The 26,654-nt window shown below is 45.7% G+C and overlaps 1 protein-coding gene across 2 annotated transcripts in view; it reads right to left on the bottom strand.

Moving 5' to 3' along the window:
* Positions 1 to 840: 840 nt before the first annotated feature.
* The window catches only part of cyp26b1 (cytochrome P450, family 26, subfamily b, polypeptide 1), a 55,020-nt gene continuing 29,206 nt past the window's right edge, over positions 841 to 26,654 (bottom strand). For both annotated transcript variants that reach the window (XM_072577901.1, XM_072577891.1), the window contains exons 3-7: positions 26,025 to 26,249; positions 12,613 to 12,888; positions 8,518 to 8,673; positions 5,793 to 6,074; positions 841 to 2,019 (exon numbers count right to left, since the gene is read on the bottom strand). In XM_072577901.1, the coding sequence (XP_072434002.1) occupies positions 1,627 to 2,019; positions 5,793 to 6,074; positions 8,518 to 8,673; positions 12,613 to 12,888; positions 26,025 to 26,249 (1,332 nt within the window). In that variant the 3' untranslated portion in view covers positions 841 to 1,626. The remainder of the gene's footprint in view (positions 2,020 to 5,792; positions 6,075 to 8,517; positions 8,674 to 12,612; positions 12,889 to 26,024; positions 26,250 to 26,654) is intronic.

The following is a 26,654-nucleotide window of genomic DNA, read 5'->3' as shown; positions in this document are numbered from 1 at the left end:
ATAAGGCACGAGTGGTTAGCACTGCTGCCTCACAGCACCAGGGTCCCAGGTTCAATTCTAGCCTCGGGCGACTGTCTGTGTGGAGTTTGCACATCCTCCCTGTGTCTGCGTGAGTTTCCTCCGGGTGCTCCGGTTTCCTCCCACAGTCTAAAGATGTTCAGGTTAGGTGAATTGGCCATGCAAAATTGCCCATAGGGTTAGGTACATTTGTCAGAGGGGAATGGGTTACTCTTCGTAGGGTCAGTGTGGACCTGTTTGTATGAAGGGCCTGTTTCTACACTGTAGGGAATCGAATCTAATCTAATCTAAAAAAAGGTCACCCCTCAGCCTCTGATGCTCCAGGAAAAACAGCCCCAGCCTGTTCAGCCTCTCCCTATAGCTCAAATCCTCCAACCCTGGCAACATCCTTGTAAACCTTTTCTGAACCCTTTCAAGTTTCACAACATCTTTCCGATTGGATGTGCTGAATGGCTTGCTTCCACACCGTAGAGATTCTATGATTCATTTGGCCTGCAGCGTTGTATGCTGTGGCATTGCAAATGTATATTGAAATACATTTTTAATGTTATGAGGGTTTCTGCCTATCCCACCCTTTCAGACCTTCACTCTCACTGAGACAATCACATCCACAGACTCAAACACATTCTCTTGCGCATAAACACACACACTTTCTCACACACTCATTCTCTCACACCCAAAAACACACACACAGACTCTCACACAAACAACACTCACTCTCTCACACATAAACAAGCACACGCTCACTCTCTCACACACATTCACACAATGTCTAATCACACAACTCCAAGTAAAAGACTCTTTTGTTCATTTTTTACTAAAACAATATTTACCAACAGAAAAAAATAGTTTCTTTTTACACTAGACGTCTAATTGCAATCTTAAAATAAAAAAAACACAATGACAAATAATCCATGTATAGCTTAAAGATAGGAATAGTACAAATTCAAACCAATTTGTTACTGTTTCTAAGTTTATGCTGAATATAACCAGCATCAGTAATGGATCAACATTCAAAGTGCAAAAGCTGCAACTCTGTTGCAATCTCTAATCAAGTTATATACCTAGAATGGTACTCAGAGTAGGTTTATACATATATATACTTTAAGTAGGAACGCAGGATATATATGTGTTTTTTTAAAGATAGTCTTTTGTTTTGATGTCAAATATTTTCTCTTCCACCAACTTTCCTCATTTCTCTCTTCCTGCTTCTCTTGTCTCTCTCCAACACAAATCCTCTTCTAACACTTATCTGCCTCCTCCAGTCTCGATCTCTTCGATTTTGTCCAGAAATAAAATTCTTTGCCTTCCCACTCGGAATTCGCTCTTTGTAGCTCTCCTGTGAGATTTTGTTCCTGTCCAAATTCCCTTGCAGAACAGTCTGAGTTGGTTTTCCCAAAGGGATGGGGGGAGGGGGGTTGTCCTTTACATCTTACATGTTAGTTCATTTTTTTTTGCTTTCAAGTCCAGATACGTTTGCTTTATCGTTGTTGCTTCAGTGAAGGTTTGATGAGGATTGGGGGGAGGTGGGGGTGCAGGGCATGGGGGGTGGGGGGGGATGTTTTTGGGGTGATCAGGGTGGGTGATAGAGTGTTGCAATTGGTCCTGTTACACAGTGGAGCCCAGCATTGTCTCTGTCTCTGGGTCTATCTCGTTCTGGTTGGAATCAAGTCCGGAGAATTTGACTCTCAACCCGTCCACAGGGTGAACCACCGGCACCGTCAACATGTTGGGGAAAGTCCGGGAGGCCAGCTCAAAGCGGCTAGTGCTAGCCAGCTCCATGGCCAGCACCTTCAGGATCAGCTTAGCCAGCTCTTTGCCCAGGCAGCTCCTGATGCCCCCTCCGAAGGGGATGTAGCTGAAGCGGTCACCCTTGTTCTCGCCCCGTTCTTCACTGAAACGGTCAGGGTCGAAGACCTCGGAATTCTGGAAGATGGGAGCCGTATCGTGTGTGTCTCGGATGCTGTACAGGACACTCCAGCCTTTGGGAATCTGACACCCCTGAAAACAAAGCCCGTGGAAATAGTTAAACATCCAACTCAAACATTCTGGCACGTCATCAAACTACAGCATGGAAGGCTTGGCTTACCCGAGTAATAGAGAAAAGAAAGGTTTGCATTTCTATAGCGCCTCTCGCAATCTCAGGATATACAGCTATACAGCTCAGAAACATTCCTTTTGGTCCAACCAGTCCACGCTGGCCATAATCCATGGGCGGCACGGTGGCACAATGGTTAGTGCCAGAGAACCCGGGTTCAATTCAATTTTAGATGGTAAATATTCAGCCTGGAGCCATTACAAATGGAGTTCCACAGGGATCAGTTCTGGGTCCTCTGCTGTTTGTAATTTTTATTAATGACTTGGAAGAGGGAGTCGAAGGGTGGGTCAGTAAATTTGCAGATGATACGAAGGTTGGTGGAGTTGTGGATAGTGAGGAGGGCTGTTGTCGGCTGCAAAGGGACTTAGATATGATGCAGAGCTGGGCTGAGGAGTGGCAGATGGAGTTCAACCCTGTCAAGTGTGAGGTTGTCCATTTTGGAAGGACAAATAAGAATGCGGAATACAGGGTTAACGGTAGGGTTCTTAGTAAGGTGGAGGAGCAGAGGGATCTTGGGGTCTATGTTCATAGATCTTTGAAAGTTGCCACTCAGGTGGATAGAGCTTGTAAGAAGGTCTATGGTGTATTAGTGTAGATTAGCAGAGGGATTGAATTCAAGAGTCGTGAAGTGATGTTGCAGCTGTACAGGACCTTGGTTAGGCCACATTTGGTGTACTGTGTGCAGTTCTGGTCACCTCACTTTAGGAAAGATGTGGAAGCTTTGGAGAGGGTGCAGAGGAGATTTACCAGGATGTTGTCTGGAATAGAGAATAGATCGTACGAGGATAGGTTGAGAGTGCTGGGCCTTTTCTCATTGGAACGGCGAAGGATGAGGGGTGACTTGATAGAGGTTTATAAGATGATCAGGGAATAGATAGAGTAGACAGTCAGAAACTTTTTCCCTGGGTACAACAGAGTGTTACAAGGGGACATAAATTTAAGGTGAAGGGTGGAAGGTATAGGGGGGATGTCAGGGGTAAGTTCTTTACCCAGAGAGTGGTGGGGGCATGGAATGCGCTGCCTGTGGGAGTGGCAGAATCAGAATCATTGGTGACCTTTAAGCGGCAATTGGATAGGTACATGGATAGGTGCTTAATCTAGGTTAGAAGTTCGGCACAACATCGTGGGCCGAAGGGCCTGTTCTGTGCTGTATTGTTCTATGTTCTATGTTCTAATTCCCGCCTCAGGCAATTGTCTTTGTAGAGTTTGCACATTCTCCCCGTGTCTGCGTGGGTTTCCTCCGGGTGCTCCGGTTTCCTCCCACAGTCCAAAAATGTGCAGGTCAGGTGAATTGGCCATGTTAAATTGCCCGTAGTGTTAGGTGAAGGGGTAAATGTAGGGTGGGTTGCTCTTCGGAGGGTCGGTGTAGACTTGTTGGGCCGAAGGGCCTGTTTCCACACTTTAAGTAATCTAATCTAATATCTAAAAAAAATTCCAAACTAAACGAGTCCCACCTACCTGTGCTTGATCCATATCCCTCCAAACATTTCTTATTCATATACTTATCCAAATGTCTTTTAAATGTTGTAACTATACTGGCATCCAAATCTTCCTCTGGATGTTAATTCCACATCCTGTGGAAGAAAGTTGCCCCTCGATCATTTTTCAATCTTTCTCCTCTCACCGTAATAATATGCCCTCTAGTCTTGAAATCTCCAATCCTATAGAAAAGACATTTGCTATTTGCCTTATGTGTAACCCTCATGACTTTATAAACTATCAAGTCAACTTCCTCAGCCTCCTACACCCCAGTGAAAACAGTCCCAGCCTATCCAGCCTCTCCTTATAGCCTTATAGCCTTCCTGGCAACTTCCCAATCAATGTTATCCAAACCCTCTCAAGCTTAATAATATCCTTACTATAACAAGGCAACTAGAACTGGATTCCCCAAAGCTTTTCACTTCATTATTATTCAGCACTTTTAAAATGTAGTTACTGATGTAATGTAGGAACGTCTGTAAAATCCTGAATGATCCAGTAATCTGTTTTATTGATGATGGGCAAACAACAAATTATTTTTGGAATATGTAGGTATTATTTTGAATCTGCCAGAGAGAACAGCTAGTGCTTTATTTCAAGGCCTCATCAGAATAGCAATGCGACAGACACTGAGTCTGGTCCCCGTACTGCACTGGACTGTCAGACTCGAGACTGTGATCAGAGTGGGTCTCAAAACATGCCCCTTTCCCAACTCCGAGATGAGGCTGCTGGATACTTAAATACCAGCAACACTGCCATAAGCTCGGATGCATTGCTGTAGCATCCCAGACTGGAATGGCATCAGAGGCTTCACCTCCACCAGCACAGCACAAGGAGCTCAAAATCACTCTAAAAACTGACTTGAATTTGCATCAAAGAAATAGACTATTTGGCCCATACTGGTAGTTGTATCTTCCCACTTAATCCTACCCTGTTTATCTTCCTCCCTAATTTGCTTATCAACTTTCTCCTGGAAATTAACATTTTTCTAAATTCACACATAGGAAGAAGGCATTGCGGGCTGGGCCCAGCATTTATTGGCCATCCCTAGTTGCCCCCTTGAGAAGGGGGTGGGTGGGGTAAGTGCCTTCTTGAACTGCTGTAGTCCATGTGTTGTGGATGGACCTACAATGCCTTGAGGGAGGGAATTCCAGGATTTTGACCCAGCGACAGTGAAAGAACAGCGATATATTTGCACATCAGGGTGGTGAGTGGCTTGGAGGGGAACTTGCAGGGGGTGGTGTTCCCATGTATCTGCTGCCCTTGTCCTTCCAGACGGAAGTGGTCATGGGCTTGGAAGATGCTAGCTATGGATCTTTGGTGAATCCCTGCAGGGCATCTTGTCGATGTACACCCTGCTGCTACTGAGCGTGGGTGGTTGGACTGAATGCTGAAGCAGAGTGTCAGATCAGACCTGTAGTAACTACTTTCACTTTCCAATGAAAGATTTTCCTGAATTCCTTATTGAAGTTATTAATGCGAGAACATCAGAAAAATGAGCAGGAGTTGGCCATTCAACTCATGAATCCTGCCTTGGCATTCAATAATGGTGGAATAGATTCTGGTCTTAACTACAGTTTTCTGACATCCCCATATCAGCCAAATACCTGCCTAACTCAGCCTTGAATATATCGATGACCCAGCCTTACTGCTCTCTGTTGGAGGGATTTCCACCGACTGACAGCCCTCTGAGAGAAGATATTTCTCCTCATCTCTGTCTTAGATGGGCGATACCTTCTTTTTCCAACTCTGTCCCCTGCTCCTAGATTTCCTCATAAGCGTCTTGATTGAATGAGTCATTTATAATCGCTCATTATTTTAACTTCAATGAGTATCTTAGGTTTATGGAATCTAGTCAGAAAATCATACAGCATACCCTTCAGCCCATTGGAATGGCACCAACCTATCCACACTAATCCCACTTTCCCGCACTTGACCCAAAGTGTTGAACGTTCTGATATTTCAAGTGCTTGATTTCGATTATTTTGATTGCTGTGATGTATCAGCAACTCTGTTATCATTACAGCAATGCAGATGGAAAAAGGCAAGTGAGCCTTGGGCTTACTGAACTCTATGATAATTCATTCACTGTACAGCACACTGGAAGGTTCTACAGCTCATGCCCTGGGCTCCATGAAGAGAGGTTCTTTTACTTTTTGCTGTGCCTCGTGAAGGGAGGGACCTGATTTGCACTTACGTCCAACTCAAACGTCTGCAATGCCGTCCTGTAGCCGCCTGAGACCGGTGGAAGCAGACGTAAGACCTCCTTGATGATGCAGTCCAGATACTTGAGGCGTATCACGACAGCCATCCTGGGGGTCTCCTCGCACTTGCAGCCATTGTGAAGGATCCCATTACTCCTCAACTCTTCCCGCAGTTTCTCCAGGACCAGAGGGTGCTGCAGGAGCTCGTAGATGAGTGATGTCGTCGCACTCGAGGTAGTTGAGAAGGCAGCGAAGATCAGTTCCACTGTAGATTCCTGAAATAGGGAGGTGACACATGGAGAATGACATTAAGTTTCTCTCAGAGAGACAGGTCCTTGTGCCCAGCTAGTCTGGGTCTCTGAAATGAGGAGGAATTTCTTCTCTCAGAGGGCAGGGCAGCTTCGAGGGGCTGAATGGCCACCTCCTGTTCCTATTTCTTATGATCTTAGATGCACATTAGTGCACCACGTGAGTCCCTTTTTCACAGAAAATGATGAATTGTTCCAAAGACAGAAGGAAAGAGTTCCTGCTTTCATGTTTGTCCAAAACATGGAGTTCAATGCAGCTAAATGTGAGGTGATTCACTTTGGGAAGAATAACAGGAAGGCACTGGGTCAATGGAAAGATTCTTGGTAGTGTGGATGTGCAGAGGGATCTTGGAGTCCATGTACATAGATCCCTGAGAGTTGCCACCCAGGTTGATAGTGCTGTTAAGAAGACATACGGTGTGTTAGGTTTTATTTGTAGAGGGATTGAGTTCCGGAACCGCAATGTCATGCTGCAACTATACAAAACGCTAGTGCGGCCACACTTGGAATATTATGTACAGTTCTGGTCGCCATATTTTGGGAAGGATGTGGAAGCATTGGAAAAGATGCAGAGGAGATTTACCAGGATGTTGCCTGGTCTGGAGGGAAGGTCTTTTGAGGAAAGGCTGAGAAACTTAACCTATTCTCATGGGCAAGAAGAAGGCGAAGGGGGGATTGGATAGAGACATACAAGATGATCAGAGGATTAGATAGGGTAGACAGTGAGTCTTTTTCCTAGGATGATGATGTCAGCTTGTACGAGGGGGCATAACTACAAATTATGACAGATTTAATACAGATGTCAGAGGCAGGTTCTTTACACAGAGAGTGGTGAGGGTATGGAATGCCCTACCTGCTAATGTAGTCAACTCAGCCACATTAGGGAGATTTAAACAATCCTTGGATAAGCACATGGATGATGATGGGATAGTGTAGGGGGACGAGCTTAGATTAGTTCACAGGTCAGTGCAACATTGTGGGCCGAAGGGCCTGTTCTGCGCTGTATTGTTCTATGTTCTATGTTCTATAAACATAAGGTCGTCAGTAATAAATGCAATAGAGAGAGTTCAGGAGAAACTTCTGAAGGTTATGCTGACAGGGTGACAGAGAATAATAAAGGCAAAATACTGTGGTTGCTAGAAACCTGAAACAAACATCAAGAATGTTGCAGAGACTTGGCAACATCTGTACAGGGGGAAACAGAGTTAACAATTCAAGTCGGGTGTGACTTTTCTTCAGATAGAGAGCATCTATATGGGGGATGTGTCTGAAAGTTATAGAATTTCAGGAGGGAGATCAAGGAAGGATTCTTCACAGAAAGGGTGGTAAACATTGCTCATTCAGTTGCACAATGACAGCAAGAAGCTATTTAACCTGTCACACCTCTTCATTCCCTGTATACCCACGAGACAATGATCAGAAGATGAATAGATTAAGGATTTACTCTCTGGAGGAGTTTATAAGGAACGAGAGGCATCCTCAGGAAGATTCTGAAAGGGCTGGACAGGGCAGACACTGTGGGGGGGGGGGGAGTGGGGTGGTGGTGGTGCGGCATGGTGGTTCAGTGGCTAGCTCTGCTCTTCACAGCGCCAGGGACCTGGGTTCGATTCCCATCTCGGGTGACTGTCTGTGTGGAGTTTGCACATTCTCCCCGTGTTTGTGTGCGTTTCCTCCGGGTGCTCCGATTTCCTCCCAAAATCCAAAGATGTGCAGGTCAGGTGAATTGGCCAGGCTAAATTGCCCAGAGTGTTCAGGGTAAATGTAGGGGAATTGGTCTGGGTGGGTTACTCTTCGGAGGGTCAGTGTGGACTTGTTGGGCCGAAGGGCCTGTTTCCATACGGTAGTAACATAATGTAATCTAAAAAAACACCAGGGCACAGTCTTGGGATAAGGGGCTGGTCATTTAGGACTGAGATATCCTTGGAATTCTCTACCCTAGAGTATTGTAAATGCTCAGTTGATGGCTGCAGTCAGGGCTAAGATCATTATATCAGTGGATATCAGGGAAATCAAGGGATATTGACTTCAGGCAAAGATGTGGAGTTGGGTTAAAATAAAAATTAACCATCAGCTATTAAAAGTGGAGGAGGCTGAGAGGACCAATGGCTTACTCCTGCTCCTGTCTACTTTATTCTTATCCCATAATATCTCCAATAATTGCAGTCTAATAATCTCACCTTAAAATTGAGTAATAATCTCACATCAATTGACACTTGTGGCAGAGTTACAAATTTCAGCCGCGCTTTGTGAGAACACGATGTGGAGGAGCTGGTGCTGGACTGGGAGGACAAAGTTAAAAACCAAGCTCTGCGTCTCCCGATAGTGGCCAGTTCTGCTCCCAGCTGGCACTCTAACTAATGGCACGCATGTGGTATTTTTGTTGGGAATGGGATATGGGTGAATTTATTACCTTCAGTTCCTGCAAAGTGAGTTCTTTCCCTTGTTCCCTGGCACTGTCTATCAGAATGTCCATAGCATCAGAGTAATCCTTGTCTTCTTTACACTGCAGTTTTTCACTGATGGCTTTTTCCAGGTATTTGTGAAGATTGTCCCGGGCTCGCATACCCTGTAAGAAGGAGCACCGGTCAACAGATGAGGACATTGTTCGTTCTTTGTTGGTTAAGAGATACATAGGGATGCAGATTGCTGGGTCTGGGAAGTAACATCGTGAGGGAGCTCGATTATCAGTACAGATACAGTCAGTAACACAGGGCACTGGGGGAGAGGGGTTACTGAGTGACAGTGTGAGGGAGCTGGATTAACATCAATACAGATACAGTCAGTAACACAGGGCACTGGGGGAGAGGGGCTACTGAGTGACAGTGTGAGGGAGCTGGATTAACATCAATACAGATACAGTCAGTAACACAGGGCACTGGGGGAGAGGGGCTACTGAGTGACAGTGTGAGGGAGCTGGATTAACATCAATACAGATACAGTCAGTAACACAGGGCACTGGGGGAGAGGGGTTACTGAGTGACAGTGTGAGGGAGCTGGATTAACATCAGTACAGATACAGACAGCAACACAGGGCACTGGGGGGAGAGGGGTTACTGAGTGACAGTGTGAGGGAGCTGGATTAACATCAGTACAGATACAGTCAGTAACACAGGGCACTGGTGGAGAGGGGTTACTGAGTGACAGTGTGAGGGAGCTGGATTAACATCGGTACAGATACAGTCAGTAACACAGGGCACTGGGGGAGAGGGGCTACTGAGTGACAGTATGAGGGAGCTGGATTAACATCAATACAGATACAGTCAGTAACACAGGGCACTGGGGGAGAGGGGCTACTGAGTGACAGTGTGAGGGAGCTGGATTAACATCAATACAGATACAGTCAGTAACACAGGGCACTGGGGGAGAGGGGTTACTGAGTGACAGTGTGAGGGAGCTGGATTAACATCAGTACAGATACAGTCAGTAACACAGGGCACTGGGGGAGAGGGGCTACTGAGTGACAGTGTGAGGGAGCTGGATTAACATCAATACAGATACAGTCAGTAACACAGGGCACTGGGGGAGAGGGGTTACTGAGTGACAGTGTGAGGGAGCTGGATTAACATCAGTACAGATACAGACAGCAACACAGGGCACTGGGGGGAGAGGGGTTACTGAGTGACAGTGTGAGGGAGCTGGATTAACATCAGTACAGATACAGTCAGTAACACAGGGCACTGGGGGAGAGGGGTTACTGAGTGACAGTGTGAGGGAGCTGCATTAACATCAATACAGTTACAGTCAGTAACACAGGGCACTGGGGGAGAGGGGTTACTGAGTGACAGTGTGAGGGAGCTGGATTAACATCAGTACAGATACAGTCAGTAATACAGGGCACTGGGGAGATGGGTTACATAGTGACAGTGTGAGGGAGCTGGATTAACATCAGTACAGATACAGTCAGTAACACAGGGCACTGGGGGAGAGGGGTTACTGAGTGACAGTGTGAGGGAGCTGGATTAACATCAGTACAGATACAGTCAGTAACACAGGGCACTGGGGAGATGGGTTACATAGTGACAGTGTGAGGGAGCTGGATTAACATCAGTACAAATACAGTCAGTAACACAGGGCACTGGGGGGAGAGGGGTTACTGAGTGACAGTGTAAGGGAGCTGGATTAACATCAGTACAGATACAGTCAGTAACACAGGGCACTGGGGGAGAGGGGTTACTGAGTGACAGTGTGAGGGAGCTGGATTAACATCAGTACAGATACAGTCAGTAACACAGGGCACTGGGGGAGAGGGGTTACTGAGTGACAGTGTGAGGGAGCTGGATTAATATCAGTACAGATACAGTCAGTAACACAGGGCACTGGGGGAGAGGGGTTACTGAGTGACAGTGTGAGGGAGCTGGATTAACATCAGTACAGATACAGTCAGTAACACAGGGCACTGGGGGGAGAGGGGTTACTGAGTGACAGTGTGAGGGAGCTGGATTAATATCAGTACAGATACAGTCAGTAACACAGGGCACTGGGGGAGAGGGGTTACTGAGTGACAGTGTGAGGGAGCTGGATTAACATCAGTACAGATACAGTCAGTAACACAGGGCACTGGGGGGAGAGGGGTTACTGAGTGACAGTGTGAGGGAGCTGGATTAATATCAGTACAGATACAGTCAGTAACACAGGGCACTGGGGGAGAGGGGTTACTGAGTGACAGTGTGAGGGAGCTGGATTAACATCAGTACAGATACAGTCAGTAATACAGGGCACTGGGGAGATGGGTTACATAGTGACAGTGTGAGGGAGCTGGATTAACATCAGTACAGATACAGTCAGTAACACAGGGCACTGGGGGGGGAGGGGTTACTGAGTGACAGTGTGAGGCAACTGGATTAACATCAGTACAGATACAGTCAGTAACACAGGGCACTGGGGAGATGGGTTACATAGTGACAGTGTGAGGGAGCTGGATTAACATCAGTACAGATACAGTCAGTAACACAGGGCACTGGGGGGAGAGGGGTTACTGAGTGACAGTGTAAGGGAGCTGGATTAACATCAGTACAGATACAGTCAGTAACACAGGGCACTGGGGGAGTGGTGTTACTCAGTGACAGTGTGAGGGAGCTGGATTAACATCAGTACAGATACAGTCAGTAACACAGGGCACTGGGGGGAGAGGGGTTACTGAGTGACAGTGTAAGGGAGCTGGATTAACATCAGTACAGATACAGTCAGTAACACAGGGCACTGGGGGAGTGGTGTTACTCAGTGACAGTGTGAGGGAGCTGGATTAACATCAGAACAGATACAGTCAGTAACACAGGGTGCTGGGGGAGAGTGGTTACTGAGTGACAGCATGAAGGAGCTGGATTAACATCAATACAGATACAGTCAGTAACACAGGGCACTGAGGGGAGAGTGGTTACTGAGTGATAGTGTGAGGGAGCTGGATTAACATCAGTACAGATACCGTCAGTAGCTCGGAGCACTGGGGAGAGAGGGGGTGACTGAGTGACAGTGTGAGGGAGCTGGATTAACATCAGTACAGATACAGTCAGTAACACAGGGCACTGGGGGGAGAGAGGTTACTGAGTGACAGTGTGAGGGAGCTGGATTAACATCAGTACAGATACTGTCAGTAACACAGGGCACTGGGGAGATGGGTTACATAGTGACAGTGTGAGGGAGCTGGATTAACATCAGTACAGAGACAGTCAGTAACACAGGGTACTGGGGGAGAGGGGTTACTGAGTGACAGTATGAGGGGGCTGGATTAACATCAGTACAGATACAGACAGTAACACAGGGCACTGCGGGGAGAGGGGTTACTGAGTGACAGTATGAGGGAGCTGGATTAACATCAGTAATGATACTGTCAGTAACACAGGGCACTGGGGAGACGGGTTACTGAGTGATAGTGTGAGGGAGCAGGATTAACATCAATCCAGATACAGACAGTAACACAGGGCACTGGGGAGAGAGGGATTACTGAGTGACAGTGTGAGGGAGCTGGATTAACATCAGTACATATACAGTCAGTAACAAAGGGCACTGGAGTGATAGGGGTTACTGAGTGACAGTGTGAGGGAGCTGGATTAACATCAGTACAGAGACAGACAGTAACACAGGGCACTGGGGGGAGAGGGGTTACTGAGTGACAGTGTGAGGGAGCTGGATTAACATCAGTACAGATACAGTCAGTAACACAGGGCACTGGGGGAGAGGGGTTACATAGTGACAGTGTGAGGGAGCTGGATTAACATCAGTACAGATACAGTCAGTAACAAAGGGCACTGGAGTGATAGGGGTTACTGAGTGACAGTGTGAGGGAGCTGGATTAACATCAGTACATATACAGTCAGTAACAAAGGGCACTGGAGTGATAGGGGTTACTGAGTGACAGTGTGAGGGAGCTGGATTAACATCAGTACAAATACAGTCAGTAACACAGGGCACTGGGGATAGGGATTACTGAGTGACAGTGTGAGGCAGCTGGATTAACATTAGCGGAGTTATAATTCTGATTGCAGAATTCTGTCCTTCAGCAACCTACCTTCCTGTAACCGCTAAATGGAAAGTCTAGAGGTAAGGAGAACAGGTTGGCGACAAGTTGTTCAAAGCTTTCCGATAAGAGGTTCAGTTCAGTCTCAGATACACGGAATCCCAGTAAGACCCGGACTGCGATCCGGAACGTGAGCTTCTTGGCTTCATGGTAAACGGTGATGGGCTCCCCACTGCTGCTCCAGTCTCGAATACCATCCTGAATGGCTTGCTGGATCTTGGGAAGGTAGCATTCCAGGGCATAATGGCTGAAAACCTTGGCGATGATCTGGGAATTAAAAGGCAATCAACAGAGATTTTAGCTCTTTCTCTGTAAGCCAGCATCAAGGTCAAGATCAGCATTTACTGCTCAGTTTCAACACAGATGGGAAGTTAGGAATCAACATCTGCTGCATAGAGACATGGACCAGCTAAAGGGGATGGGTTTCTGTCCCTAAGAGACATTATTGAAACTGATGAGTTTTTAATCACAATCAGATATTCCCTTTTCCCCCGAACTGACACTAATCAATGCAGAAAGGGAACAGGGTAAATTTTAATCAGCCTTACTGATAAATGCTCTCATTCGCTGAATTCAAAGATTGCTGTTTTAAATCCAGAACATTACTGAATGGGAGAGATCTTGCTGATGCTGTTTCATTTCCGGGTTTTGTTCTGAAACACTGAGTTCCTCTGGTAAAATTAATCTCCTGTGGAAAGATCCCAATGGCCACGGTGGTGAAATGACTCAGATCCCCAGCTTGGGAAAAGTCTCAGTCTTTTCAACGTTCCCAACTCACTCTGCTTAAATGCAATTGAGGGATACAGTGAGGGGGGAGTGAGGGATACAGTGAGGGGGGATTGAGGGATACAGTGAGGAGTGAGTGAGGGATACTGTGAGGGGGGAGTGAGGGATACAGTGAGGGGTGAGTGAGGGATACAGTGAGGGGTGAGTGAGGGATACAGTGAGGGGGGATTGAGGGATACAGTGAGGAGTGAGTGAGGGATACAGTGAGGAGCGAGTGAGGGATACAGTGAGGGGTGAGTGAGGGATACAGTGAGGAGGGAGTGAGGGATACAGTGAGGAGTGAGTGAGGGATACAGTGAAGGGTGAGTGAGGGATACAGTGAGGGGGGAGTGAGGGATACAGTGAGGGGGGATTGTGGGATACAGTGAGGGTGGAGTGAGGGATACAGTGAGGAGTGAGTGAGGGATACAGTGAGGAGCGAGTGAGGGATACAGTGAAGGGGGAGTGAGGGATACAGTGAAGGGTGAGTGAGGGATACAGTGAGGGGGGAGTGAAGGATACAGTGAGGAGTGAGTGAGGGATACAGTGAGGGGGGATTGAGGGGTACAGTGAAGGGGGATTGAGGGATACAGTGAGGGGGGATTGAGGGATACAGTGAGGGGGGAGTGAGGGATACAGTGAGGGGGGAGTGAGGGATACAGTGAGGGGGGAGTGAGGGATACAGTGAGGGGGGAGTGAGGGATACAATGAGGGGGATTGAGGGATACAGTGAGGGGGGAGTGAGGGATACAGTGAGGAGTGAGTGAGGGATACAGTGAGGGGGGAGTGAAGGATACAGTGAGGGGGGATTGAGGGATACAGTGAGGGGGATTGAGGGATACAGTGAGGGGGGAGTGAGGGATACAGTGAGGGGGGAGTGAAGGATACAGTGAGGGGGGATTGAGGGATACAGTGAGGGGGATTGAGGGATACAGTGAGGGGGGAGTGAGGGATACAATGAAGAGGGAGTGAGGGATACAGTGAGGAGGGAGTGAAGGATACAGTGAGGAGGAGTGAGGGATACAATGAAGAAGGAGTGAGGGATACAGTGAGGGGGACTGAGGGATACTGTGAGAGGGGAGTGAGGGATACAGTGAGGGGGGAGTGAGGGATACAGTGAGGGGTGAGTGAGAGATACTGTGAGTGGGAGTGAGGGATACAGTGAGGAAGGAGTGAGGTATACAGTGAGGGGGGAGTGAGGGATACAATGAAGAGGATGTGAGGGATATATTGAGGGGGGAGTGAGGGATACAGTGAGGGGGGAGTGAGGGATACAGTGAGGAGTAAGTGAGGGACACAGTGAGAAAGGAGTGAGGGGCATTGGGGATAGAGAGAGAAGGAATTTTGGATATAGTGAAGAGGGATTGAGGGTTTTGTGAGGAGGAATTGGAGGGATATTATGAGAAATATTTGAGGATCCTATGAAGAAGGATTGAGGGATAAAGTGAGGAGGGAGTGAGGGATATAGTCAGAAGAGATTGAGGGATATAGAGAGGGGGAATTAAAACACAGTGAGGAGGGGTTGAGGGATACAAAGAGAGGATTGAGGGATATATTGAGGATATCTTGTGAGGACAGTAAGGAGATATTGAGGGATTAAGTGAGGAAGGATTGGGGCATATAACAAAAAATATTTGAGGGTGCAATGTGGAGGGATTGAGGGATACTGAGTGGAGAGATTGAGCATTATAGTGAAGCACTAGAGAGGAAGGATGACAGATTCAGATATAGAGAGGAATGGAGAGAGGATTGAGGGATACAGCGAGGAGAGATTGAGGAATACAGATAGGAGGACTGAGGGATATAGTGTGGATGTGGATAGGTTAGTAAATCTATGAAAAATGCATGGAATGTTTGGCGAAAGGTCTGTTATTTTTTCCCTGATGCTAGAGTAAGTGCTTCTGATGTCAATCATTCATTGTTTATGAAGGAGAATGAGAACGGTAGAGAGAGTGTATACTGGGAGCACTCAGACTCAGAGGGGAATGGAACAATTCAGCTCCTGACCTTTAAAGGCAGCCTCAGTGGAGGTGGTTTTCCTGGTCTCAGAATAGGTAAGATTTTCCTGGCCCTGTTTCTATACATTTATATAATTCACTTTCAGCTGTCTGCTGTTCAAAGAATCTCCAGGTTCCCTTTTAGCCTCAGACTGGCTCCACCCATCCCTGCCACAAAGTAAATCAATCCCATTTTTCTCAATTATAAAGCTGGCTCTATGTCCTTGCATTGAGATATTTGACTGTCAATGTTAAATAATAAAGACACAAGTGTGCACAGTAGCGTTTGGGAACTGTTGCCATGTGTCACGGTGATGATTAAGCAAGTAAAGTGAATTGTAGACAGCAAAAGAGCTGGCAAAGGTTATAGATGACAAAGATTATAGATGACAGCACTGATATAAAACAAAGCATCAACTGGTGAGGACACCACTGTATGTACCGTGTTACTTTAAGGCAGTACTCAGTGCAAGGTGCCATATTCTTACACTACAGACTTATAATATAACACAATGCCATCTCACAGTGCAACACACTGCAGGCTGTCAACATATCATTTAGTGTCACACTGCAGCATTTTGTAGGTTTGTAATAAACACACTGGAGACTTCCAATGTAACACACTGCAATGTAACTGCTGTAAATCTGCACTGTAATATGAATACTTGCATCCTAACACCCTGTAAACTCTGACTGTGACCATCCACATCTACCATCAGAGGGAGAGATATAGAAACAGGATTATACCATTCAGTCCCTTGCGCATGCTCTACAATTTATCATGACCACGTCTGAGTGAACACTTTGATGCCTTTTACCCACTCTATCACTGTAACCCATTCCTAATCAGAAATCTATTAATTTCTACATTGAACATTCTCAAAGACTGAGCTTCCACAGCGCTCTGGGATAGACAATGCCAAAGATTCACAGCTCTCTGGGTGAACAAAATTCTCCTTGGCTCAATCTAAAGGGCATTCCCGTCATTTTTAAATTGTGTGCCCTGGTTCCTGGACTCCCTGACCAAACAAATACCTTCTCAGGAATGGTCACTGTAACCCAAAGCATTAACTCAGACTTCTGTCCACAGATGTTGCCAGAACTACTGAGCAATTTCCAGCAATTTCGGTTTGTGTGCAGAGAAACATCTTGCCGGCACTTTGTTTATCCCTTTAAGGATTTTGCTTTTTTTTTACATTTATTCACGGGATAAGGGCATCACTGGTCAGGCCAGCATGTATTTCCCCTTCCTAATTGCCCAGAGGGCAGTTAAGAGTCAACCACATTGATGTGGGCCTGGAGTCACATGTAGGCCAAACCAGACAAAGGTGGCAGTTTCCTTTTCGAAAGGGCATTAGGGAACTAGATTTTTTTTTCCAACAATTGACAATATCATCATTAGACTCAATTCCAAATTTTCATTGAATTCAAATTCCTAAACCTGGCATGGTTGGATTCGAACCCAGGTCCCCAAAACATTTCATGGGTCTCCTGGTTAGCAGTGCAGCGATAATACAACTATGTCACTGCCTCGCCAATTAGCTCGCCAGTCATTCTTCAAAACTCTAGGGAATACAGGCACAACCTCTCTTCATTGGACAGTCCAACCATCCCAGGGATAGGTCTGGTGAGACCTCTCACTTTGGCAATAATGACTTTTCTGAGACAAGGAGAAGAATTACTATACACTCTATTCCAGGTGTAGTGCAATCAAGCTCTTGTACAATTGGAACAAGGCTTCAACTCAAATCTTCTTTTGATAAAGGCTAACATTCCATTAGCCTTGCTTCTGATCTTAAAGTAGGATAAAAGGCCGGCACAAAATCGAGGGCCGAAGGGCCTGTACTGTGCTGTACTATTCTATGTCCTGTGTTAGCTTACTGCACCTACATGCTAGCCTTCAGTGAATTATCAACAAGAATATCTAGGTCCTTCTGCATATCTACACTTACCAACCTCATCATTTCAAAAGTATTCTGCTCAACCGTTCCCCATCTAAAGTGGATAACATTTTTACACATTAAATTCCATCTGCTATGTTCCTGCCCATTCATTGTGGGTATCCAAATCCTCCTGAAAACATTTTACATCTTCCTCACAACTCACATTCCCACTGAGTTTATCATCACAAATTTGGAAATTTTGTCCCCACTTCAAGTATTGATGTATATTGTGAACAGCTGGAACCTAAGAACTGATCCTTATGACACCACACTCGTCACAGCCAATATGAGAATGATCCATTTATTCCTACTGTCTGTAAATCAATCCTTAAACCTTGCCAGTATACACCTCTGTAAATCACCTTAAATCAGTGCCTCCGGTAATTCACCTCTCCACATACACACTCACACTCACACACACTCTCACCCAAACACATGCACACTCACATAAATACACACGCACACAAAGACTCACACACACACACACTCTCACACAAACACATGCACACTCACATAAACACACACTCACAAAGACTCATACACACACGCTTGCACACAAACACACATACATACACACATGCACAGCCACACAAACAGGTACACAAATACACACACGCACTCACACAAATAGACACGCACATGCATGCACACTAACACACAAACATACATTCACATACACACAAACACATACACATACATGCACAAATATACACAGACACCCCCATGCATGTACACACACTCTCACATAAATGCTCACACAAATATACACACACACATACTCACACCTACACATGCACACGAACACACATCCACTCACACAAATGCACGCGCGCGCACACAAACACACACACACATTCACACACACACTCACACACACATTCACACACACACACACTCACACATACACACACACACTCACACTCACACATACACACACACCACACTCAAACACACACATGTTCACACACACACACTCACACACACACACACCACACTCACACACACACACACACCACATTCACACATACACACACACTCACACTCACACACACACCACACACACACTCGCATACACACACACCACACTCACATACACACACACACACACACACATACATGGGTGAGGTACACTGGTGGCATAGGAAAGGGAGCTTTCTGTCAGGAAGAATGCTGGGAAGTTTAAAAGAGAACAAGAAATTATTTTCTTTCTGAATTCACAATTCAAATAATTCATCCAATCTCCCTCAGTTGCCTCCGAAAGGGAATTGGATTGAAAAGGAAACATTTGCTGGACTTAGATAGGGAAACATCAGAGGGGAGAAGAGCCAATTGGAGAGATCTTTCAGCATATTAGTATGGGTAAAATGGCCTTACTAATGCTATGCGATTCCATCACAGCCCACAGCCTGGAAGTATTTATTTTCTGGTGGCTTTACTAACAATTTTTTGCTGAGCTTGGTTCCTTTCTGACACTTGATGGGAGATTTACTCCTTAATTTAGCCCAGAGCTCATCCCAAATCTGCTATTTGATGCAGCAGCTCCCCCATGTTGTCATGTACTGCCATTACAGCCTCCTCGCAGACTTTGGCACCATTGCAGTTTTGCACAAACTGGGGAGGTGATGCCAGGGATGGGAGCTGGTACTGTGCCTAGCTCTGACTGACAAAGTTGCAAATGTGCCACTTGCCTGCGCCCACCTCAAAGTTTAGACCAGTCCAATCCTAGAGAGTTAGACGCTGCAGAACTGGGTCAGGAGTTCCACCTGATTTAGCATGTTGTAGGTTCAGGTACCAACACCCCAGGATTTGACCATGTAACACAACCTGTCTCTCCCCAGTGCAGTGCTGAGGGAAGTGTTACACTGTCAGAAGTAACATCTGTAAGAACGAAACCTTCCCCCCACTCTCCCTGCTCAATACACTGATATGACAAGGGGTAGATGATCTGGTAGTTTGCACACTGCTATCGGTGGGAGCTGTGCTGAAGCTGACTGCTGTTCCTTTCTCCAACTCAATCGCGGGTGTGGGCATTGCTGGATGGGCCAGTATTTGTTGCCCACTCATAGTTGCCCAGGGAGGAGTCAGACTGGGTAAAGACAGTAGGTTACCATTTCGAAAAGGACATTCCTCAACCAAATTGGTATCAACCACAGCACACGGGAGGCAGCGGTTCAAGAAGGCAGCTAATCACCATCTTCTCAAGGGGCAACTAGGGACGGGCAATAAAAAGTGCTGGCCAGCCAGTGACTCCCACTTTCTACAGGTGAAGAAAGAAAATGGTTTTGCGATCATTATTAGACTTGTGATTCCAAATTTTAATTGACTTCAGATTCAACCATGGTGGGATTCAAATCCTGCTCATTGCCTTGATCACTGGATCAATATATCTAGTGGTAAAATCACTAGACCATTGCCTTCTACAGCAGTAACCACACTTCATTCACTGAAACATCCTGAGTTTGAGAAAGACATCCTGCCTGCAGGTATAATGTCAATCTCCTTTATTACAGAAATTGAGGAAAAGCATTGAGAACCATCAGCCCAAACACCCCTGTTCCTCACACAGACTGCTCTCAAGGTTCTACGTGGCCCATGTCAGCCTCTATAATTTGAGTTAGATTCAATAGGAACATGGTTCTGAAGTTCATACTTTAGGCTCCAATTGTTGCACTTAAGCAGCCCATTCCGACAAAGGCTTTGAGTCTCCCACTGTGCGCCACTTAGCTGAAATCTGGATGATGTTATGTGTTCTTAATAAAGGCATACCCCCAAATGACTGCTTTTTGTGTGGGTTTATAGTTATTGGCCCATCAGTTAATACTCTCCCTGGTGCTTAAGTCATTTCATACACCACCATTTGACAAAATAGTCTCAGCCAAACACTGGTGCCAAGTCAGAGTATGCCCATTGAAGGAATCCATATTTCATTCAGGGAAAAGAGAGGATGCGGACTGAGGAGACACATAAATGAGAGGGAGAAAGGGGAAGCCTCGTATTAAAACAGCAATTGCTGGAAATTTTCAGCAGGTGAAGCTCAGACTTTGTGAAAGAAATCTGGAATTAACAGTCCACTGATGATCATGTAACCATTGTCAATTGTCATTAAAACCCCATCTGGTTCACTAATGTCCTTTAGGGAAGGAAACTGCCATCCTTATCTGGTCTGGCCTACATGTGACTCCAGACCCACAGCAATGTGGTTGGCTCTTAACTGCCCTCTGGGCAATTAGGGATGGGCAATAAATGCTGGATTAGAGTGGTGCTGGAAAAGCACAGCAGTTCAGGCAGCATCCGAGGAGCAGGAAAATCGACGTTTCGGGCAAAAGCCATTCATCAGGAATATAGCCAGTGATGCCCTCATCCCGTGAACCACCAAAAAAACCACCAAACTATGCCATTCAGACACAACAAAGCATTTCTGATGAAAGGTCTTCAGTTTGAAGTCTTAACTCAGTTCCACGGCAGTTTTGGCATCTGCAATATTGTTTACTATTGTACTGGACAGCAAGGTTTTGATGGCTAAGGGAACATGTTAGCATATGAGTTCCAGGGAACAGAGAGATTCAAGAATTCTACCTTCCCACACCACTCCACACCCCAAGCTGTGTCCCTTTGCTTCCTATTAGGGGAAGAACAGACATGAGTTCTGTTGGGAAGCCTCATTATTGGATAAGTTGATGACACCCACTGTCCAGCTCTTGGGTAAACAATGCTAACTTCAAACCCTTTGAATACATGGAAAAGCCTCGAACAGAAGGAGGGAAACATTTGGTAGGAGATAAAAGAATGAGATTGGAAAGACAGTGATACCAGAGAAGACTGAGTGGCATTGAGCCAGTCATAGGGAAAGGCTCAGGAGAAGCCATGGAAACAATCTTTCTGAGTTGGTTTACCATCAATCAGTTAATCCTAATAGTGTTAAATAGTAAACAGAAGAAGGTGAGAATTTCTTCACAATGAGAAAGACTACTGGAGAACATATGTCTTCCTTAAAGTAAAGATCAGACTGCAAAGACTAAAGGCAACTATGCCTCGAAACTGTGCTAAAACTCAGCCAGCATTTATTACCCATCCCTAATAAGGTTGAGGTGGACTGTCTTTTTGAATCACTGATGTCCTTGTGGTGTAAAGCAAAATTAATTTCTTAGGGCCCATGCTCACACACTCTGTATTTCATTAACTTCTGCAGCTGTTTGTTAACTCATCACTTCAGAAAATCTATTACTGGTGAAACATCTTTGTACCTAACCTAGAAAGGCATTTGAATTAACTTGGTTAAATTCAACCATATTGAGTTAGTTGGATTTGATTAGGTTGGGTCAGGTTCAGTCAGGTTAAGCTGGGTTGAATTGGGTTGGGTTAGTTGAATTGGATTGGGGTTAGGTTAGATTGGGTTGAGTTGCTTGAGTTGGGTTTGGTGGGGTTGAATCATGCTTGGTTGGCTGCCTTGGGTTTGGTGTGGGTAAGCTCAATTGCGCTGAGTCATGTAGTGTTGGGCTGTGTCTGAGTTGTGTTTTGTCCAATCAAGATGGAATTGAATGGAGATCATTAAAGAGTCAGGACTGAGGCGAGTTGACCTGGATTAGGCCGGGAGTGTCTCATTGACCCTCATTGGTAATGTTTATCAATGAGCGTGACCTGGATTGTGAGGATATATTACTGTGGGCTGAATATCTACTCTCAACTTATTCTTCTCTGTAACATGTGGAAGACATACATGAGAGAACTCCAGGATGTATTAAGGAAATTAAAAATCAGATAATTAGTTAGTGGTGTAATAATTATTTTGTAGATACATCTGAAGGAGTGTGGTGGCCCACAGGAATATTTCTAGTTTCTACTAATCAATCTCACTTATCCAATTCCTAATCAAGCTGTTCTACTTTGCAAAACCCTCCTCTACTTTCCTTTGTCAACCACACCCTCACCTTCACCATATTGCCTCCTACTCAAGTGTATTCTTTCCCAGGAGCACTGCATCTTGTCCCTTGTTGAATTTCTGAACGAAGAGGAGAGAGATTCTGTCTCCCAAGAAAGATATTGCATTTTATTTCAGACTTTTCATATCTTCAAGATGTGAAAACTGCCAAATTACCTTATGGCCCACTACACATCTTTATGAAATGTTGCAACAGATCAGCCAGATTGGAAACAACAAGATCCCACCAACAACAATGGATTCATATAGTACACTTACAGCACTGAGATAATACTAGGTGCTTCAGAGGGTCTGTATCAAGCAGGGTAAGAAACAAAGTGATGTAAGGAGTTGTTAGGTCAGGTGACCAAATGTTTGGCTACAGAGGTAGGCATTCGGGTCCACCTTACTGGATGAGAGAGCAGTGCAGACAATGGCAAAGTAGAATTGGCGATGTTCAGGAGTCAGCAGACATGTGATAAAGGTAAGTTTGCTGGAATTACTGAAAAGAGTCCACTTTTAAACAACCTTGCTTCTGGGGTCTTTTGAGGAAACATCAGTCGTCAAACACAGAGAGAGCAAGAAAGCTATTAGCTTTGATTCATTCAAATGTGCTAGAATTCTTCCAGGAAATAATATTTTGGGATGCTGGTGATATGGTTAACATGAGACATGGCATTTGGTAACATGTTTGAGAGGAACATGTGACTTCTCTAACAATTCCTCAGTTTTATAATTAAAGCATTGAGTTGCATTTATATGGCCTCTTCCAGCACCTCGGAGCATCCTGAAGCACAGTCGGTGATGAAATGGGTCTGGGTGGGTTACTCTTCGGAGGGTCGGTGTGGACTAGTTGGGCCGAAGGGCCTGTTTCCACACTGTAGGGAATCTAAACTAATCTAATGGAGCAAAGCTTTCCAATCAACAGGTGCATTGAAAGTTGCTAAAAACAGCAATGTGATAAAGTCAGGTCTCATGCGTATTTTCTTCAGTGCTGTGGATTGTGGGATTGCTGAGTCAGGGGAACTAATTGGTACCATGTCATTCGTGAAGATTAGTCATAATGGTTATACCATGCCACTAACAGACAGCAGACAGTGAACTTGGTGATGTTCCATCTGTTGTTTTTGTTTTATCTGGTCTAGCAAGTAACCAACAGCATCGTTTTTACTGTAACAAAATATACCAAGGTGTTTTCAAGTGAAAGATTCCTACACTGGGTGTGACCTACATCCCCAGAGGAGTCACAGGATGCAATTTAGAGTTGATCAACTCTGAGGCCAGCAATGGTAACCAGGGAATTCCTTTAAATGTTCAGTTTTATCTTTCCCCTCAATGTAACTTGACTGTTTTTAATTCACTCAGAACAGATTCACAAGGATGATGCCAAAGCTGGAAGGTCTGAGCTCCAGGGAGAAGTTGAATAAGCTATTCTCCCCCAAGTGTCAGAAGCTGAGGGATGACCTTAAAGAACATCATAAAACCATGAGGGGCATGGATAGGGTGAATAGCCAAGGTCTTTCTCCCAGGGTCGGGGAGTCCAGAACTAGAGGGCATAGGTTTAGGGTGAGAGGGGAAAGATTTTAAATGGATCTAAGGGGGCACCTTTTCACACAGAGGGAGTTGCGTGTTTGGAATGAGCTGCCAGAGGAGGTGGTGGAGGCTGGTACAATTACAACATTTAAAATGCATCTGGATGGGTATATGAATAGGAAGGGTTTTGAGCGATATGGGCAAAGTGCTTGCAAATGGGATGAGATTAATTTAGGATATCTGGTCAGCATGGATGAGTTGGACCGAAGGGTTTGTTTCACTGCCAAACCTCTCGATGACTCTAGGATTCTTTGTCACATCACTGGCTGGGCCAGCTTTTATTGCCCATCCCTAGTTGCCCTTGAGAAGGTGACTTCTTGAACCTCTGCAGTCCAAGCGGTTGACCCACGATGCCCCTGGGGAGGGAATTCTAAGATTTTGACCCAGTGACAGTGAAGGAACAGTGATACATTTCCAAGTCAGGATGGTGAGTGGGCTTGGAGGGGAACTTGCAGGAGGGGGTATCCTGTCATGTGAGGCCTGATTTCTACACCAACCACTTGTCAACCCGGCAGTCATAATCCCCATGCTCCCGTAGCCTATCCCAATCAATCACACCAACATCCTCCCCTCCCAGGCACTCAATGCTTACCTCAACTCCTCACAATCTTCACTCAGGTAGTTTGCATCTATATTCCAAAGCAACATCAGACAATGAGAAGCTTAAAGCAATATTAAGGCAGAAAGCCAAACACTTGGTTGAGGATGTTGGCTTTAAAGAGCATTTGGCAGGAGGTAGACAGGTTTAACAATGAGCATTCCCAAGTCTAGAGTTTTGACACAACAGGCAGTGGTGAAGTCACTGAAATCAGGGAAGTTCAAGAGGTCGGAATTAGAATCTCAGAAAGTCTGTGGAACGTTTGTAACCCAGAAAGAGGCCACTCTGCCCAACAGCTGAGAAACAAGCCTTCCAGCCTCATGCCACTTTCCAGCTCTTGACCTTTAACCCTGCAGCTGACAATACTTGCTCATCCAGACACATTCTGAATGAATTGATGGTCTCTATCTCAACTACTGTCTTCAGCAGCGAGTTTTGGATCCCGACAAAATATACTGCCTCATCTGCTCTCTGATCCTACTACCAAACACTTTCAATCTCTGATGAAGGGCTCATGCCCAAAACGTCAACTCTCCTGCTCCTCAAATGCTGCCTGACCTGCTGTGCTATTCCAGCACCACACTCTCGACTCTGATCTCCAGCATCTGCAGTCCGCACTTTCTCCCACTATCAATTTCTGTCCACCTCAGTACTGACTTCTCTGCTAAATCAACCAGGTCTTTCCAATCCACTCCACCCGGGCACCTCAGCATGTTGCACATCACAGGCAAATTGCAGCCATCCCTGTTCCCAAAAAAACATCTCAAGCCTGTCTGACCCTTCCTCAAAGCTGCACTAATCCAGTCCTGACAATATCTTTGTAAGTCTCCTCTTATCCCCTCTTTAGTGTCATCATGCCCTTTCTGTTGGAGGGTTGGAGTGTTGTGGGGCTAGAGGAGATGGAGAAAAGATTTACAAGGATGTTACTGGGACTGGAGGGCTTGAGTTATATGGAGAGGCTGGATAGGCTGAGACTTTCTTCACTGAAGTGCAGGAGGGTGAGGAGGTGACTTCAGTGAGGATTATAAAATCATAAGATGAATAGCAAAGGTCTTTTCCCTAGAGTGGGAGAATTCAGAACTACAGGGCATAAGTTTAAGGTGAGAGGGAAAAGATTTAAAAGGGACCTAAGGGGCAACTTTTTCACGCAGAGGGTGGTTCATATATGGAACAAGCTGCCAGAGGAAGCGGTAGATACAGGTACCATTAGCACATGATTAGGAAGGTTTGGCGGGATATGGGTCAAATGCAGACAAATGAGACTAGTTTAGTTTGGGGTCAAAAACAGAAATTGCTGGAAAAGCTCAGCATGTCTGGCAACACCTGTGGAGAGAAATCAGAGTCAAAGTTTCAGGTCCAGTGACCCTTCCTCAGAGTGGGAAACTTTGGTCGGCATGGATGAGTTGGACCGAAGGACTGTTTCCAAGATCAACGACTCTGTGAATCTATGAGTGGCCAAGGACAGATTTCAAATTAAAGATCTAAATTCCATGATCAAGACTAGAACCAATGTGGTTCAATAACACAGGTTGAGGAGGACATGGTGCAGGATGGGAGGGGAAGTTGGAGTATCTCTTTAAAATGCTCACCTTTCTCTTCTGGCGATGAATGTCACCAATGGAGTTGACCAGACTTGTGGGACCCAGTAGCATTCTGGTACTGCGTGGCCATTGGCTGCTCACCAGGGTGTGTTCACCCATCAAGATCTTCCTCACATTCTCGGATCCAGTCACACGGATCAGCGGACGGCCCAGGAGGTGCGTCTTGAACACGTTGCCATATTTCTCCCGTCTTGATGAGTGGAATCTGGATCCCTATTACCAAGAGAGCACAATAACATTACAAACCACTACATTAGAGCACCAGGTCAACCAAGGCAAGCTCACACACCCAAACAATCATTTTCTGAACCCACCACTCGCTAACATCAAAGAAGGCAAAGTGAGGCCATTTGGACCATTTTTGCTGTACCAGCTCTTCGATAAAGCTATCAAACTATGGGGCTGCAAACTTGCTCCTTTGGGACTTTCATCCAGTTCCCTTTTCGGCAAGTCCCTACTGAACCTGCTTCAGTTGCCCTTTTAGCTTATGCCTTCCAGATCACCACAACTCATTGCATTAAAAACAGTCTCCTGTTCTGATTCTTTGGCCAATTATCTTTACCTTCTGGTGATCTCTACCATTGGAGGACATTTCTTCCCAGTCTATTGCTCAGTTCA

This window comes from Chiloscyllium punctatum, chromosome 1 (genome assembly GCF_047496795.1).
Source record: "Chiloscyllium punctatum isolate Juve2018m chromosome 1, sChiPun1.3, whole genome shotgun sequence".
NCBI lineage: Eukaryota > Metazoa > Chordata > Chondrichthyes > Orectolobiformes > Hemiscylliidae > Chiloscyllium > Chiloscyllium punctatum.
Note: the sequence above shows the minus strand (reverse complement) of the source record. Positions and strands in the feature narration are given on the sequence as shown.